Genomic DNA, 15,709 nt, shown 5'->3' on the forward strand with positions numbered 1-15,709 from the left:
ATTATAGTCAGTCAAAATAAGTAAAAAATATGTATATAAATATATTTTTGTTTTATTTTGACTGACTATAATATATTTATATATGTTTTACACATTTTGATTAACTAAGAGATTAATAAATATTGCAGAAAAAATATAAAATATTGAAACTTGTAATTACATCGAACATAGTTAAAAATAAAATATGCTTCCTTCGGGACATCAAATTGTCGGCAAATAATGATAGTGCAAATTTCAGTCTACGTCTGTTTTTTTTGCATTTAATTGACGTCTAATTTGTAGAATATAAAAAAATATTCCTCTTATGGACATTATGACAATGACAATACCGTGTACCTCCGCATACCATTGCAGTCGCGTTTATCATCCTACGGACGATCGCAGCTTTATATGCACAGGACGATTGCGGAAAAACCGGTACTATATGTAATAATGCGCGAGTTTATATTGTGAGTTTGTTAGAATAATATATTCCATTCTCTTCTCTCTCTCTCTCTCTCTCTTATTGCTCTCGAGGATGCTGTTGATGGATATGTGTTCCCAAATATGGTAGCCGGATAACGGTAACCGATATACCTCGTCTACGAGAGAATAAATTGGCTGACGATTGATCGAGCACTCGTTACGATTGGTACATCCTCGTGCTCGTACGCAAAACTAGGTTCCGCGGATCCTGCATCCCGGCTCTCACCAAGTGAATCGTTTGTGGTCGCGTCCGATCACGATACGTTGACAGTTCATCTGGAACGGTTGCGATCAGATCGACGTTTCTCAAATTTTTTTGGGATCTTGAATAGAATCTTAAGCAGGACATTTTTTACATGGAACCTCTAGGGAAAGATATCTCGAGAGTAAACGACTAAATGAAATAGCAACAGAGTGCGTTAACAGAGTCAATATTAAAAATTCTACATATCTAATATAAAAGAATAAATATTAAAACACAGAATAGGAAGAAATAGAAAGAGAAAAAGAAGGAGAGACATTGCTTCATGAAGGAACTAATAATGTCGATTCTCGAAACGGCGTATGTTTGTATACTTGTATCACGTGTACTAGATAAGTAATGCCTTGAAACGACGAAGGCCGCACACGTTTCCATTGATAGATCGCGGGACTCGGATACATCGGTTATGTTACCATAGCTCATTAAATCGGGAAACCCTTTGCTCGTCCCGGGTATACCGTTAGAATTCCGTAGAAGGACGGCTGTCATCCATCCATCCAGAAATGTCGACGCACGAACGAAGATTGGCGATTCTACATGCATTAATCAAGGTCGTGCGGTTGCGTTTCCGCAATTCGATTCAACGAACGAGGATTGCAAAATGTTCACGAATGCATTCGAGATGTTAGAATTGATGGACAAGTTGCGGAACGAAACTGCTCGAGGATGATTTAACTCGCAATTTTTTTAGAAACTCTTAGAATGAATTTTGAAATTTAATTCAAAAATTCTAATAAAAGAGAGAGAGAGAGAGAGAGAGAGAGAGAGAGAGAATGATGTGTTAATTTTCAGAGTTAAATAATTGATCTGAAATACCAAGTCGATTAAATACTCGACTTTTTACCGGCGTGATTACTGATTTATGTATAAATGTGGGAGCAAAAACGCTTCCGTATGCAAATCATAGGTTCTCCGAATTTCTCGATTATGTATGATGGTATTATAACGATATTCTTCAGCTATTTACAAGATAGTAGAATTAAAATGCTCTTAGTTTCACATTTTATGTAAGCATAACATTATCTACCTAATGAGATAACTAAATTAATAATCCTCGAAGAAAATGATAAATTGACTAAAATTATAACTTCTATCCTAGAGAAAAACAATCAAATGTCACGAATGAAATCAATTAACAAGATTCTTATAAATGAGAAAAAAAGAAACGACGAATATTTAAATATGCATCAAAGTTACTATAAATATACAAAGTACCGCAATCCATTTTCTCATTAGAGCCAAAATAACGCTCGATAATGTAAAGAATATACACACTCTAAGTTATTTATGCAATTTTTTGTGATTTACGAGTTTTGTGATTTACTTTCTTCATTAACACACAATTATATTATAAAACAAGTATAATAACAAATTAATAAATATTTATTTCAATACTGCCTATAATAAATCATTTATTTGAAACAAATAAATATTTATACGTTTTGAAAAAAATTTTCTTATAAATATTTTTCACATCAAATCAATATAATTATTTAGTTTCAAATAAATGATTTATTTGGCAGTATTGAAATAAATACTTATTCAAATTCTATACATTTTTTTCAGTGTTACAGTACTTTGTAAATTTAAGTAACTTTAATATGCATAATTTGCGCGATGAGGAAAGAATTAATTACGGTCGCAAATTTAAGAATAATCTATTGCTCCCAACAGTGTAACTCGAATAAGGTGTCGCCTCGTCTCGAAATACGGAGATTATTTCGCGAATATTTTGGACCAGCGGCAAAATGCTATTGGCATGACACGATTGCGACATCGCGGACTCGGAACTCGTATCATATACACGGATGGCCAATTACGGTTATCCGCCTCCCGCTTTCACCTCCTGGAAGCCTGGAAATGTCAGGGGGTCCGCCGACGCGGTGCGGTGTTATCGCCCTTTCGTTTTCGTTGCCGACCTCGCATACAGAAAGATTCGCATCCTCTTTCCGAGTTTCGGAATTTCACATTTTATATGCGCGGAGATTCCTTCTCGATTTGCAAATCTCACATAATTATCACGCACATATTTTTATACACGTTAACGCACGAGCTCCTATGCATATAATTATCAAAGCCCAGTTACGTTGTTCAATTTCAACTATTCGGACAACGACATTAATTTTAATTTCCAATGCTACTTTGTTTCCTTTACATCTTTGTACATCTTTAAAAATTATATAAGAAATAAAAAAATTTTTTTTAAGTTTGTGATACGTTTTCTACATCATCATTATTGATGTATGTATATATTAGTGTGACTTTAATATACGGATTTGTAGTATAAAACACATTTGGAGCGGTGACTTGTAACTTCCGTCCGGTGATAGGATTACTCCGATTACAGTGACGCGTATTAAAATTCGATTAGATTTCCACATCGAGTATATTATTATTCTATCCATTTCTGACTCGCATAAGAACCTCTTTCTTCCGTGCGCTCGGTTTATTTACTTCTGTCTTTTTTTTAATTATTATTATTACGACACACGAAGGCGCCAGAGCAACATTAGTTTTTAGATCAAGTAATTGCTAATTACAAGTTCGGGTAATCATATGATTTCTCCTTGCTTTCTAAAGTTCGCGCTAAAAATAGCACATGCAGAAAAATGCGGAGCGTGAAGTCGTCTCTTAGGATGCGAGGCCGCACAAGTTAGCGGTGTAAGTAGAGTGGACAGCGAAACAGCCTGCAAAATCGCGTGCGGATATCCCAATTAGCCCGAATAATGCGACAGGGAAGTAATTTTCCGATGGAGAGTTCCAGGTTAAAATTTTGACGGAAACCTATATCGAGAACTATGTCAAAATATGTTATTTTAGACGACGATTTTCTTTCAGAAAAAATATATAGACATTATATATATATATATATATATATATATATATATATTCATATTATATAATCCAGTAGCATTGTTGCTTCATGTACGAGAATATATAATATCCTGATGAGGATAACTCGATATCGCGGGGTCTTTAATCTTCTCACTTTTCATCAAGGACAGAGCTCGATGAGCTACACGATGAGAGTCCCGATCTCGAGAGTGTAAGATCTTAATCAACTTTAGCACAATTATGTCAGATCGAAATCTAATACAAGAAATCTCTTTCGAAAAACCTTGACTAAAAATTCAAACAGATTCATTTTATATTTTTAAACGTAATCTATTTTCGTTGATTAAAAATTGAACACATTTGTGCGGCTGCGGTATAATGATCAGATGATCACGATTATAAGGATGACAAGGAGTCACGATTATTTTCAAAATAAAGAATTTCAGAAATTATTAATTGGAGCGATATTCATTCGAGGAAAGACTTACGTGCAGCTACGACGAGGAGGAACGCGACGATTAGACCGACAGTTGGCCGTCGTGTCGAGGACGATGCGAGCGATCGTGTCGTCATGGTGTCCTGGTGGTTACTGGCGAGAAAAGTATCTGTTGTCGATCCAAGTAACTTTGTTGGTCCCACTACGCGATCACCGGCTCGCCTTGCTTCACCGTTCCCGTTCCTTTCTCTCTGTCTTTCTCTTTAATGGGAAAGACTTTTCAGCTTTTCGCACACAGGGTAAAAGTCCCGACGTCCACCTTGCTTGATCCCCGATGACGATTCTCAACGAGAGATCCTGCAATGTTGGCAAACCGATTTACATACATATTCGATATATCATCCTGGAAAGATCGAAGTACGCGATAATGTGCGTGAGAGATTTCATAAACGGGAGATAAAATGACGTATTGTCGTATATTTTTACCCTGAGAAGATACGCGGGCGCGTGAGAATAATCCGCGTAAAAGAGTGAACGCGCGCGCGCAAGTTGCGTTCGCGAACGTGCGGCCGCAATTATGTGACAAATTTTACAGCATTACGTACAATTACAACGTTGTCATCACGACGACGACGACGACGACGACGATATTACCCCATCGCACGGTGGGATGCTTGCCTAGACTCGGTGAATATTTCCAGAGTGAGCGCATCGCGCGTTTGATGCTGCTTTTAACATTACTCGACAGAGTATAATGTCGTAATGCGACGTGTGATTCTTTTTTTCTTCTTTTTTTTTTGCCCCAGGAGTTTGCGTTCTAGATTCTACTCGCGCGTTGATGAACGCGTTTCGCGTCTCGTTAATTAAACCCCCTTCTCTCCTTTCTCTCCCACCAAGAATTACAAATGACGAAAATTTAAGGCGAGTCTGATCCTACTAATCTCGACGATTATGACGAGCTACAAGCTGTACACAATAATATGCGGCTCTTCTCGACGATGTAACGCGGTTACCATCGAGATATTCATTTTGCAATACCGCGCGATGAGGCGCAATTTCATCGTTGTAAATGAAGATATTTTCGCAAAAACAATCTTCAATTTCTATCTTTCTTTTCTTTTTCTATTTGTACCACAAACCATTTTTCGATGTTAGTAAGCATTAGCGAAGTGATGAGATTTGTTACAATACATTGATTATTTTTTATCTTCTAGATCTTTTATAAACGCACCTTCAAATCTTCTCCGCGAGTTATTGGAGTTGACATGGCAAAAAGTTGCTTTCCATTCCTTCATGGGTGAACTGGTATGCGGGCTATGAGTTGTATTCGTGGCAGAAATCAAGACATTTCGAGCCAACCTGAAAACCACATCTTATTGTCATCGTTTTCGTGTTTTCGTCTCGCCTCTTGCATCGCATCTTATTACGCCGCACTGTCAGGAAGGAAAGAAAAGTCGGGATTAGAATAGAATTAGCTGAGAATATTATACATATATATCACTAAACAAAAATTTTTCGATATACGTAACATCTCGCGTAGATGATCAAAAATAGTTTCAAAGTTTGCAGCTATATATCGCTTTTAAAAACCGGAAATGTTAATGATCTGCAACTTATGACGGCATATTCGCCGTGGAACGTGTTTTTTTTTCTTTTTTTGCCAACACCGAAAGTCGAGACAGTATATATAATAGTAAGAATAACAGATTTACCATTTGAAAAAGAAGAAAAAAATTAACGAGCGCTCAAACGCGTGTCCAAGAATATATACAATCCGCGCTGGAATAACGAACGAGCGAAAGTCCTCTTCCTCCTTCTCGTGTAGGTGCTCTCTGGCAGACACTCGATAGTTTCTTATAGAATGACCACAGCTGTCTAATCCCGCACGCACTTTCGCACCACACGTCGCAAAGGTATACATATACATATGTAATGACACGACGTCTTACTGGATGCGTTGTACATATTTTAAGTATTCTTGTATCACACGACGTCCTACCTGGAATCAAGAAAATATTTTTGTTATTGGTTTTATTAAAATGTATGTATATTTAGATTGCATTTTTTAAAAGTAAAAGCCCAAATAGCAAGCACACGTTATTTTGACGTTTAATAACGTCATGATATATGGCTTTATAGCGATGTAAGCTTTTTCTCAAGTGGAAGATTCCACTCATCTAGTGTCTCATTTAAAGTAAAATATTAAAACAATCATCTTGGAAGACTCGTAAACCAACTGTTTTATAAAGTTTCTCGAGAAGAAAAGATACATTTGTATAAAGCATCTAGGATTCACCGTCAAATTTCAAGAGCGATCAAGCGTATCCGAGAGATGTAGATTTGTTTGGATGACTATATCTACCGGTATAATGAGATGAGAATAGTGAAAGTTTGTCGTATAGGGTAAATCGTAAATGCTGAAGCTGAATCATGATTGCTGATCCATCAGCAGTGGTCTACCTTCATGGATCAAGGCAGCTTATACCGTTTCTTATTCAATTCAACTTGCTTCTAATGCTCATCATAATCATCCACGCACAAAACAATCATCTTTTATGGATATTTGATATTAGTGTACAAATTTAGTATATACTAATCAAAGTTGAAATATGAAACATGTACATTTTTCCTTCCTCAAAGAAAACATCTATCAAGAATACATGTATATTTTTTTACTTTATTTGATTTTTATTTTATTTATATTCTTATTTTTATTTTAGTTTTAAAGTTAGTTTTTTATCAAGTTCAACAAAATCTGCAAATTTTTCCTTTTTAAATTTTTTTTTGCAGAAATCGCAAATCATGCTGTTCATTCACATGTCGTACACATTTTAGAAAGTGGCTGATGCTGCAAAAAAAATTATATTGACAGATGACATATCATCTTATTTGTAAAGAATGTCCGTGAAATATAAAGATGTCGTATTGACATATTCGCACAACAAACATATATTGTTAAAAATTAATATTGACAAAGTGCAACTAATATAGTTAGCGTTACGAGGAAAATTAGACAGGAGAGATGGATGCAAAGAGAGAATAGAGGAATGCTGAGAAGGCTATCGCGATTATTAACACTGAATCGAGTGAGGTTTAATGCCTTTAAATAAGAACAAGTGCTCATTCAATAAGAGCAAAAGTCAATTCTCGAGAGCAAATGAGAGGACTTTAATCATTAAAAATATACAAACTGCGTGGCGAATTAAAAATTCCAAACAATAATAATTCGATTGTAGTCTGTATATTTGATTCGGAAGAAGGGATCACAGATTGCTAAAAATCCTTAACTAAGTCGAACCGACACCATTGGCACGACGTTGCAAAAACGGTATCTTTACGCAATAACGTCGCTTCTCTTGCCGCAATGTCGAGAAAAGGACGGGAGATGTGAGAACGAGGTTTCTGCAGAAAGTGCAACGAACAGCCCGATTATTACGTTAAGTTGCAAAAATAAATTATTAAAGAGAGAGAGAGACATTTCTGTTCGCATTAAAATCTACGCTATTATTTTCATCGCAAGTCTCCTCTTGCAGTTTTAGACACAATATAATAGTTCGATAACGCAACTACATACATATATGTATATATAATTGTCTAATTATAAATGAATAATTATGAGGAAATATGTCAGCACGAAGATCAAGTATATAGATAAATGCAGCATCAGTCTGAGGTATTTCAGGAAGTACAGTTCCGAGGTAAAAGGAGATTGTTACAGTTATCAGATGCGTCGAGAGCGATTACACCTCATTGTATGTCTGCGTAATCGCACGTTTGGCGCAATAATTCCATACAAACGTCCGCCCAGCTTCTTATAGAAGATTTATTCAGCGGTTGCTGATATTTCGTACTTTCACTCGAACACCTTGACCCGCGCACAATCGCATCACAATGCATAGACCTGCGTATATAACAAGCTACATGTGTATATATATATATTATATATATATATATATATATATATATATGTGTGTGTGTGTGTGTGTGTGTGTGTGTGTGTGTGTGTATGCTCTGTTTATTAATTTTGCATTGCAAATATCGAGCTTTTTTGCGCTGTTATTTAATGGGGATCATATATCAAATGTACATCTTAAACAAAAAAGAATGGTACAAACGTACATATATAATTTAATGGACGTCAAATGTGAAATGAGCTGTGATATTTACATTAGTAATCGAGATATATGTAATAGAAATAGAAAACTGTGAGTCTATCATATCTGAATTTATCAAAAAAATTATCATGAAGACTTGATCTTTATGTACAAAAAATATTTTGTATTAAAAAAGAGAGCGACAATGAGAGAAAGAAAAATTATTATCAATATGAAAACGTATAAAATTTTACATCATATTTTTGTCATCATTTTTTTTCATTTTGAGTTATAAATTAAAAATGTTTTTAAAACTATTTTATATGTATGGAAACCATATCTATTAGAATGCAAAGTGGCGCACACCAAGTTTATCTAAAGTTCGGAGATAATAGAGTTTTCCCGCACACATCCGATCCCATTAATATTGTCGAGCTAAACGTAAATAAACTCTCTTTTCTATGTATGCATGTATATATATAAATACCAAGAGCCATAATAAACTCGACTGGCTTCTGTGACCCCTTCTTTCCGGTCCTTTTAATATTATCGTATCCGGTAATTATATTTACTTTCCACCTGACATTCATTTAATTGATCAGGGTCTCTTATTTTCTTATGATAACTTTATCTATTTTTTTACGATAATTATAATAAATAACGATATTTTTGTGTAATATCTCATATATTAACAAAAAGTGCTTGAATATTAAATCGTTTGAATTCTTCCTTATTATATATTAATCATTCTAATCCCCGATTTACATTTATATATAATAATATACGTGTTTGATCAGAATGTATTCACTGAACATATATATGAGATTTAATTCAGTTATAATTATAATACAATATTATATATTTATAATAATTATTATAATTATATCGAGTAATGTATAATAGCTACATAATTAGATTTGTTTTTCATCACAAATTTATTTTTTAAATTTGAAACACTTACCATAATATACGGAAAAATTGTCTTATAATAAGAAACTCTCTCGTAGTCAAAGCTGGAGTCCATCTATGCTGTATTTAAAGATTTATTTATCGCTTCATATATCAATTCGTCATCATCCATTTCCACTTCTTGCATCTATTCTCCCGTAATCTCTACTGTTACGAAAAAAAATTTTGTTCGTTAAAAATCCTATTATTTTATTATTCGTACAGTATATTAAGTCAATATATAATTAATATAATTATACGCTATACGTGAAATGAGTAGTTTATTACTTTATTAATTAACAAAACAGAATTTTTAAAATATATGGCCTTTTATAGCATTAAAAAATAGTTTGTTGTAAAAAACATGAAATATATATAATAATAATAATTAATAATCGAACAAATCGACTTTAAAAATTAATTATATACCTTTTACCTGTGTTTTTGAATATTAGTACATAATTGTATCATCAATACGATCAAAAATATCTATTCTTCTTGCTGCATCTCCGGTATTGTGATTTTTACAATAATCATTAATAACCTTAAAATATTCACCGGATCAAGATAATCTCATCCTCGTTGATGTATCCTTTTGTGCTTCAGTTTTAACACGAGAAGTTTCTACATGGAATTAGATAAGTTATTAACACACACGCAATTAACACACTACTCTCTGTTAATTAAAATAAAACTGAATATTTACCGGGTACAGGTCCTTTTGGTTGCAGATTTGCCGCCGTATGACGTCAGATCTCGCGCATGCGCATTACGTCATCACGTTCCTCGGATTGTTGACACTTCATGCGCGAGGTTATTCACGATGCTTCCGACGATTCTTCCGCGATTTACGATTGACATTTTTACGATTGTTGACTTCACGTCATTTCGCGAAATCGCAATTATTCGGGAGTGAATACGCACCCGGAAGTAAAGGCGTTTATTATTTGACATTTCGTTCTACGTACTTTCGACAGATAATCCTTTTGTAAATACGAACGGCGATATATGTTTGTCCCGTAATTGTTTGGAGCAAAACGATTCGAAATGTTTGTAAACGTCAAAAGCGCCACCTCGCAATAATTATTGCAACTCTTAGTGCGACTTGAAGTTTTTCAATTGTTATTCAAATATTGGCGCCAATTGTAAGACTGAACATGAAAAGTTCTTCTGTCGAAAGCACGAGGTCCTTCAAAAATATTTCTTGAGTATAAAATTTAATTTTCACACACAACTATACTCGCTTAATTTAATTATTAATTTATTTATGAAATCAAATTATATTTTTGGAAGATATTTAATACGTTCGCAAAATACTAAATAACAAATATTAAGAAAGGAGTTTTGTGTTATTTTATATGTGTATACAGAAAATAAAATTTATTAAATAATCGCGAGTAACATGTGTACGCCAGCAAAAATAAAAAAATTAGATGAAACAGTGGTGAATAAAATCGCAGCTGGAGAGATAATCCAAAGGCCAGCAAATGCATTAAAAGAATTAATAGAGAATAGGTTAGTAGAAGTTGTGGTCTACATATTTTGAGTACCATATTTTACTAAATATTTACCTTTATGTTCATAGTTTGGATGCTAAAGCGACAAATATACAAATTACTACGAAAGAAGGAGGCTTGAAACTATTACAGGTACTTGACAGAATATATAATTTGTATTAGGCCAATGTTAGTGTATAATAATCAAAATTCACTTTTAGATACAAGATAATGGTACAGGTATTCAAAAGGAAGACATGGACATTGTATGCGAAAGATTTACCACAAGCAAGTTGCAAAAATTCGAAGATCTCAATGAGCTTACAACATTTGGGTTTCGAGGAGAAGCTCTGGCTAGTATCAGTCATATAGCTCTTCTTACTATCACGACAAAAACAGCAGATGAAAAATGTGCCTACAAGTATGTAAATTGACCAAAATTGTGTTATAAGAGAAAACAATTTTTCTCTTAATATATAGACATATTAAAATGTAAATTATATTTACTGCGCACTATTGCAGAGCATCATATATTAATAGCAACCTAAAAGCACCTCCAGTACCTTGCGCTGGAAATCAAGGCACCATAATAACTATAGAGAATCTGTTTTATAATGTGGCAACTCGAAGAAAAGCTTTGTCAAATCCATCAGAAGAATTTAATAAGATTACAGAAGTAGTCATGAAATATGCTGTGCATAATCCAATAGTAGGATTTACGTTAAAAAAACATGGCGAGTCAACTACTCAGGTGAATTAAATTATTTACATATATATCTGAAAAGTATATGTATATTATAGTCTAAAAGATATTTTAATAGAAATATATTGAATTATTTCAATATAATTATTTTATTATATTCTCACAGGTTCGAACACCCCATAATTCAACAAAACAGAGTAACATAAGAATATTGTATGGCAATCCAGTTGCTCGTGAACTATTGGAAGTTGAACTTAACGATGATTCCTACAAGTTTAAAATGCAAGGTTTTGTGACAAATCCAAATTATACAAATAAACGAATGATGCTGCTCTTATTTATTAACAATCGATTGGTCGACTCTTCTTGTAAGTTTAATCTTACATGTTTTGCTAATTTTCCTATTTTTCAATGTTTTCTAATTTTTAAGTAAAATTTTTATGTTTACTGTTCCAGCCATCCGTAAGATGTTGGAGGAAATATATTCTATGTATCTTCCAAAAAAGGCCCATCCATGGTGTTATATATCTTTGGATATCAATCCACAAAATATTGATGTAAATGTACATCCAACAAAACACGAAGTTCGATTTCTTCATGAAGATGCGATAATTGAAAGAATAAAATATGCCTTAGACGAAAGATTGGCCGGTAACAGTGCATCTAGAACATTTTACCTGCAAGCCAGATTGCCAAAAGCAGACATCACTAAGAATGTCCTAGAAGAAATTTTGCCAGAATATAGTAAAGAAAATCCAGATAAATCGAAAAAAGTTCATGCTAGAGAATTGATTAGAACAGATTCGTCCGATCAGAAATTGGACAAATTTAATTTCATCGTACATATTGACAAACATAGCAATACTCTCGTAGAGAAAAAATTAATTAATAATGTAGAATCTGAATCTCTCAGTTTGGAAATTCCTTTAGAAAATAATATATCTAATATTACTGTCGAAAATTCATCCGCTGATAATAAACGTCAAGAGACAGATTCGAACTCGAATTTAAATATTGCAGAACACAATTCTGTGTCATTATGTGGAAGAGAAGTACATGTTGAAGAGATTCCAGTTAATAGTTCAACACAATGGAGTAATATATTAGATGCTACATACTCATCAGAAAACACTTGTAATCCAAGTACATCTACGCAAAAAGATAAGTCAGACGATATTCATACGAAGAATATTACGTACGATGTTAGAGAATTTTTATATGACTCGGATGAAACAATGGATGAGTCTGTGGAAGACAATTCTAGAGATATTATAGCCGATAAAGCTCGTAAGCGAGTGTATCAATACTTCGGGAATAAGGATATTATGGACGAGAGAGAAAAGAATTTAGAAAAAGAAAAAGAACAAACTACATTACAAGATACTGACGATAATAAGAAAGAAGAAGAAGGTTCAACATCTAATACAAATCAATCTGAAAACACTCCTATTGAGGAGACTGCTTCTACTGATGAATCTCCGAAATCTACATTGCAATTTAAATCATATTCTGTAAATAATTTTAGACACGAGGTAAAATTGACTAGTATTTTAAAATTACGCAAGGAAGTTGAGGACGAATGTCATGAAGGATTAAGAAACATTCTCGCTAATTTGACATTTGTCGGCTGCATTGATCAAACTTCGGCTTTAATACAAAGTGGAATGAATTTGTATATATGCAACACTAGAAAATTAGCGTAAGTTAATTATTTTATATTAATATTCTCAAGAAATTAGAAGTTGATTTAAAATGAGCTTTAAGATATTTAAACATATTTATGTTTTAGAGAGGAGCTTTTTTACGAGATCATGCTTTATGATTTTACTAATTTTGGCGTCATTAAATTTTCAGTATGTATTTCAGATTAAGTAAATAAAAAATTTGCTAAAATAACTATCTAATGTAGAATTTAATTTTAGGAACGGATATCGCTGTTTGATTTAGCAATTATTGCTTTAGATTCGGGAGAAACTGGATGGACAGAAGAGGATGGTCCGAAAGATGAACTGGCAACAAGGGTAAAAGAGTTACTTTTGGAAAAAGCAGATATGATGAACGAATATTTTTCAATTGTTATGGATAAAATGGGAAATTTAAGATCATTGCCTGTGATATTAGGTATATATAAATCGGATAACATATTTATAAAAAAAATTAATTGCGTATGTTACTGATATGATAATATTTCAGACAAATATTTTCCATACGAAGCGGAAATTCCATTATATATAATGCGATTAGCAACCGAAGTTGATTGGAGAAAGGAACAAATATGTTTTCAGAATATTTGTCGTGAAACGGCAAAATTTTACAGCTACATTAATCCAAAGCCTCAGACGCACGATTGGAAATATATAACCGAACATATTTTATATCCAGCGATTAAAGAGAGTTTACTTCCACCAAAACACTTTGCTCACGATTCCACAATATTACAAATAGCCAGTTTACCTGATTTGTATAAAGTATTTGAGAGATGTTAAACTACACTATTCTGTATAAAAATGTCTATAATAATTATTGTAACAAGCAAATTGTCAAATATGTTTAACATTAAAATCTTGATATTGTACATTTATAATTTATATTTTAACGATCAATTTTTTTATATCAAAATATTATAAATGACTCAATATACATCATTATTTTCATAATAAAATTTGCATATCTATCATCCTCTAGTTGGTGTGATTAAATTGAGTGTACATAAAAAACATACATTTTAAAATAGAATTTTTTATGTAGCTATTACAAAAACAAAAGGTAAGAAAAATCTTCGTGTAAAAGTAACATATATTTTTTTCCGCTCACCCTTGTATACAGTTTATAGAAGATTTAACACTAACTTCTATATTATATCTTAAATAAATGTAAAAGAAAATTATACAATTTATATCAACATTTTATATTGGAATTTATATAATTTAATCAATTTGTTAGAAAATGAATATTTATCTACCTTTAGATTAGACAATTATCCTTTAGCAACACCTACTAATGCTGGTCTTACTATCCTTTCATGTAATTTATATCCTATTTTTGATACAACTACAATTGTTCCAGGCTCTTTGCCCTCAACTTCCTGAAAATTTTTTCCATTAATTCTAAATTACTATATACTTATTTTTTATTTGTCAAAATGTAAATCTTACTTGTTGAAATAATGCTTCGTGTTCATTAGGATCAAATTTTTCATTTATTGGGTTTAATGAAATTAGGCCATGCTTTTTGAAAACCTAAAATAGAATAAAAGAGTAATAACATTAACAAGAAAGACAATATTATGTATGTTATATATATTTTTGTATTAAACATGTTGGCAACATATATCTTACTTTATGTAATTGGGCTTCCGTCATTATTAATCCTTCATACAAGCTTTTTAAATGTGGATTTTTCTCTGTTATTTCAGCCTTTGGTACGCTCTCCGTAGCTTTCCCCAATATATCTGCTACATCTAAAAGGTCCTTACAGAAACCTTGGATACCAAACAGCTTGGCATCATTAATCTGTTTGGTGAGTCTAATTCGAATATTTTCTCCTTCAGCCAGTGCTCTCTTATATTTATCTTCAAGTGCATCTTTAGATTCTTTAAGTTCAGCAAGCTCTTTGTTGATGAGCTCCAGTTCTGCCTTTATCTTTTCTGTAGCTTCTTGCTCTAGAGGTACATTAGCAGCATCTGGTTTCTTCTCCTCTGTTATTGTACCATAATATTGTCTTTGCCAAGAAAATGCAGAAGATATTTGTGGTAACCTGTAATTTCACATTTTATGCGTATAACAAAAATTCAACAATTTTAATTTAATATATTTATTATAATTAATTTAATATAACTATGCAATAAAAAATGTAGATGAATATTTAATCATTTTTTTAACAATCCAAAAAAAGTAATTGTAATTGATCAAATTGCTCCATTTTGAAAAATATTTAGACATTATTAAAAAAAATTATTTTATTAGATTATTAAATAATAAGTCTTAAAATTACAAGAGTTTTTAATTTCTATTATTATATGTATGATTACACCAATGTAAGAAAAGTATATTGGATATTTTGAGAAAATTAAATAATAAAATGTTCAGTAATAATTAATGAGAATGATGTTTGTATTATCGAGAAATATAATATATTAAATAACATAAAACAGTATCCAACAGTTAACCTCAACGTGTATGATTTTCGCAAAGAGGAATTAAATCGAGACTCGCGTGACTAAAAAAATATCATAATTATACCTATGTAAATTCCTATTAATTTGATATAAATTATCAATCGTTAAGCGACTAAATCGCAACACAGGTATAACGATCGACGTCATGATTCACTTCACGAAATTTCATAAAATCTCGAGGAACGGATGATGAAACACGACGATCAAGCATACCACACGATCACGTCCGCGGATCACGCAGCAAGCAAGAAGCGATCGTCGCGATACCATCGAACGAACCAATCGGATCGTTC

The 15,709-nt window shown here is 32.6% G+C and overlaps 3 protein-coding genes across 12 annotated transcripts in view; 1 reads left to right on the forward strand and 2 right to left on the reverse strand.

Annotated features, from left to right (window-relative positions):
- Skeletor (DM13 and DOMON_DOH domain-containing protein skeletor) overlaps positions 1-10,113 on the reverse strand; it is a 20,948-nt gene extending 10,835 nt beyond the window's left edge. For 3 of the 8 annotated variants that reach the window (XM_085479480.1, XM_085479481.1, XM_085479475.1), the window contains exons 1-6: positions 9,747-10,113; positions 9,477-9,664; positions 9,054-9,208; positions 5,711-5,997; positions 5,230-5,431; positions 4,051-4,355 (exon numbers count right to left, since the gene is read on the reverse strand). In XM_085479480.1, coding sequence (XP_085335606.1) covers positions 4,051-4,135 — 85 coding nt within the window. In that variant the 5' untranslated portion in view covers positions 4,136-4,355; positions 5,230-5,431; positions 5,711-5,997; ... (1 more) ...; positions 9,477-9,664; positions 9,747-10,113. Of the gene's footprint in view, positions 1-4,050; positions 4,356-4,603; positions 4,660-5,229; positions 5,432-5,710; positions 5,998-7,714; positions 7,900-9,053; positions 9,209-9,469; positions 9,665-9,746 lie in introns of those variants that run through there. The other 5 variants (XM_085479477.1, XM_085479479.1, XM_085479478.1 and 2 more) reach the window with 5 other exon arrangements.
- On the forward strand, positions 9,811-13,827 carry Mlh1 (DNA mismatch repair ATPase Mlh1). 2 transcript variants are annotated; one of them, XM_029308143.2, is made up of 9 exons: positions 9,814-10,555; positions 10,626-10,689; positions 10,758-10,957; positions 11,059-11,287; positions 11,406-11,607; positions 11,696-12,938; positions 13,029-13,092; positions 13,162-13,360; positions 13,433-13,827. In XM_029308143.2, exons 1-9 carry the CDS (start codon positions 10,443-10,445, stop codon positions 13,723-13,725), a joined length of 2,607 nt encoding a protein of 868 aa, XP_029163976.2. In that variant the 5' UTR covers positions 9,814-10,442; the 3' UTR covers positions 13,726-13,827. The 2 variants fall into 2 exon arrangements, with proteins under 2 accessions (XP_085335608.1, XP_029163976.2); XM_085479482.1 differs by lacking the exon at positions 13,433-13,827 and having other exon boundaries at positions 9,811-10,555; positions 13,202-13,334.
- Positions 13,828-14,017: 190 nt separating this feature from the next.
- Roe1 (grpE protein homolog, mitochondrial Roe1) lies at positions 14,018-15,656 on the reverse strand. 2 transcript variants are annotated; one of them, XM_029308144.2, is made up of 5 exons: positions 15,481-15,656; positions 14,578-14,995; positions 14,395-14,478; positions 14,202-14,324; positions 14,018-14,101 (listed from the first exon to the last, which is right to left on the reverse strand). In XM_029308144.2, the coding sequence occupies exons 1-4, from the start codon at positions 15,561-15,563 to the stop codon at positions 14,217-14,219; spliced, it is 693 nt and encodes a 230-aa protein (XP_029163977.2). In that variant the 5' UTR covers positions 15,564-15,656; the 3' UTR covers positions 14,018-14,101; positions 14,202-14,216. The 2 variants fall into 2 exon arrangements, with proteins under 2 accessions (XP_029163977.2, XP_085335609.1); XM_085479483.1 differs by having other exon boundaries at positions 14,018-14,324.
- Positions 15,657-15,709: the final 53 nt, after the last annotated feature.

Source organism: Nylanderia fulva, unplaced genomic scaffold (genome assembly GCF_048542155.1).
Source record: "Nylanderia fulva isolate GAGA-0341 unplaced genomic scaffold, ASM4854215v1 Scaffold12, whole genome shotgun sequence".
NCBI classification, from domain to species: domain Eukaryota; kingdom Metazoa; phylum Arthropoda; class Insecta; order Hymenoptera; family Formicidae; genus Nylanderia; species Nylanderia fulva.

Bases quoted from the DNA above. Each gene is read 5' to 3' on its own strand.
- Mlh1 (XM_029308143.2), top strand. From the start codon at position 10,443: ATGTGTACGCCAGCAAAAATAAAAAAATTAGATGAAACAGTGGTGAAT. The intron at 11,608-11,695 runs GTAAGTTTAATC...TTACTGTTCCAG, and splicing joins TCGATTGGTCGACTCTTCTT to CCATCCGTAAGATGTTGGAG. The intron at 13,361-13,432 runs GTATATATAAAT...ATAATATTTCAG, and splicing joins ATCATTGCCTGTGATATTAG to ACAAATATTTTCCATACGAA.
- Roe1 (XM_029308144.2), bottom strand. From the start codon at position 15,563: ATGACGTCGATCGTTATACCTGTGTTGCGATTTAGTCGCTTAACGATT. The intron at 14,996-15,480 runs GTATAATTATGA...GTGAAATTACAG, and splicing joins ATTAATAGGAATTTACATAG to GTTACCACAAATATCTTCTG. The intron at 14,479-14,577 runs GTAAGATATATG...ATTCTATTTTAG, and splicing joins CGGAAGCCCAATTACATAAA to GTTTTCAAAAAGCATGGCCT.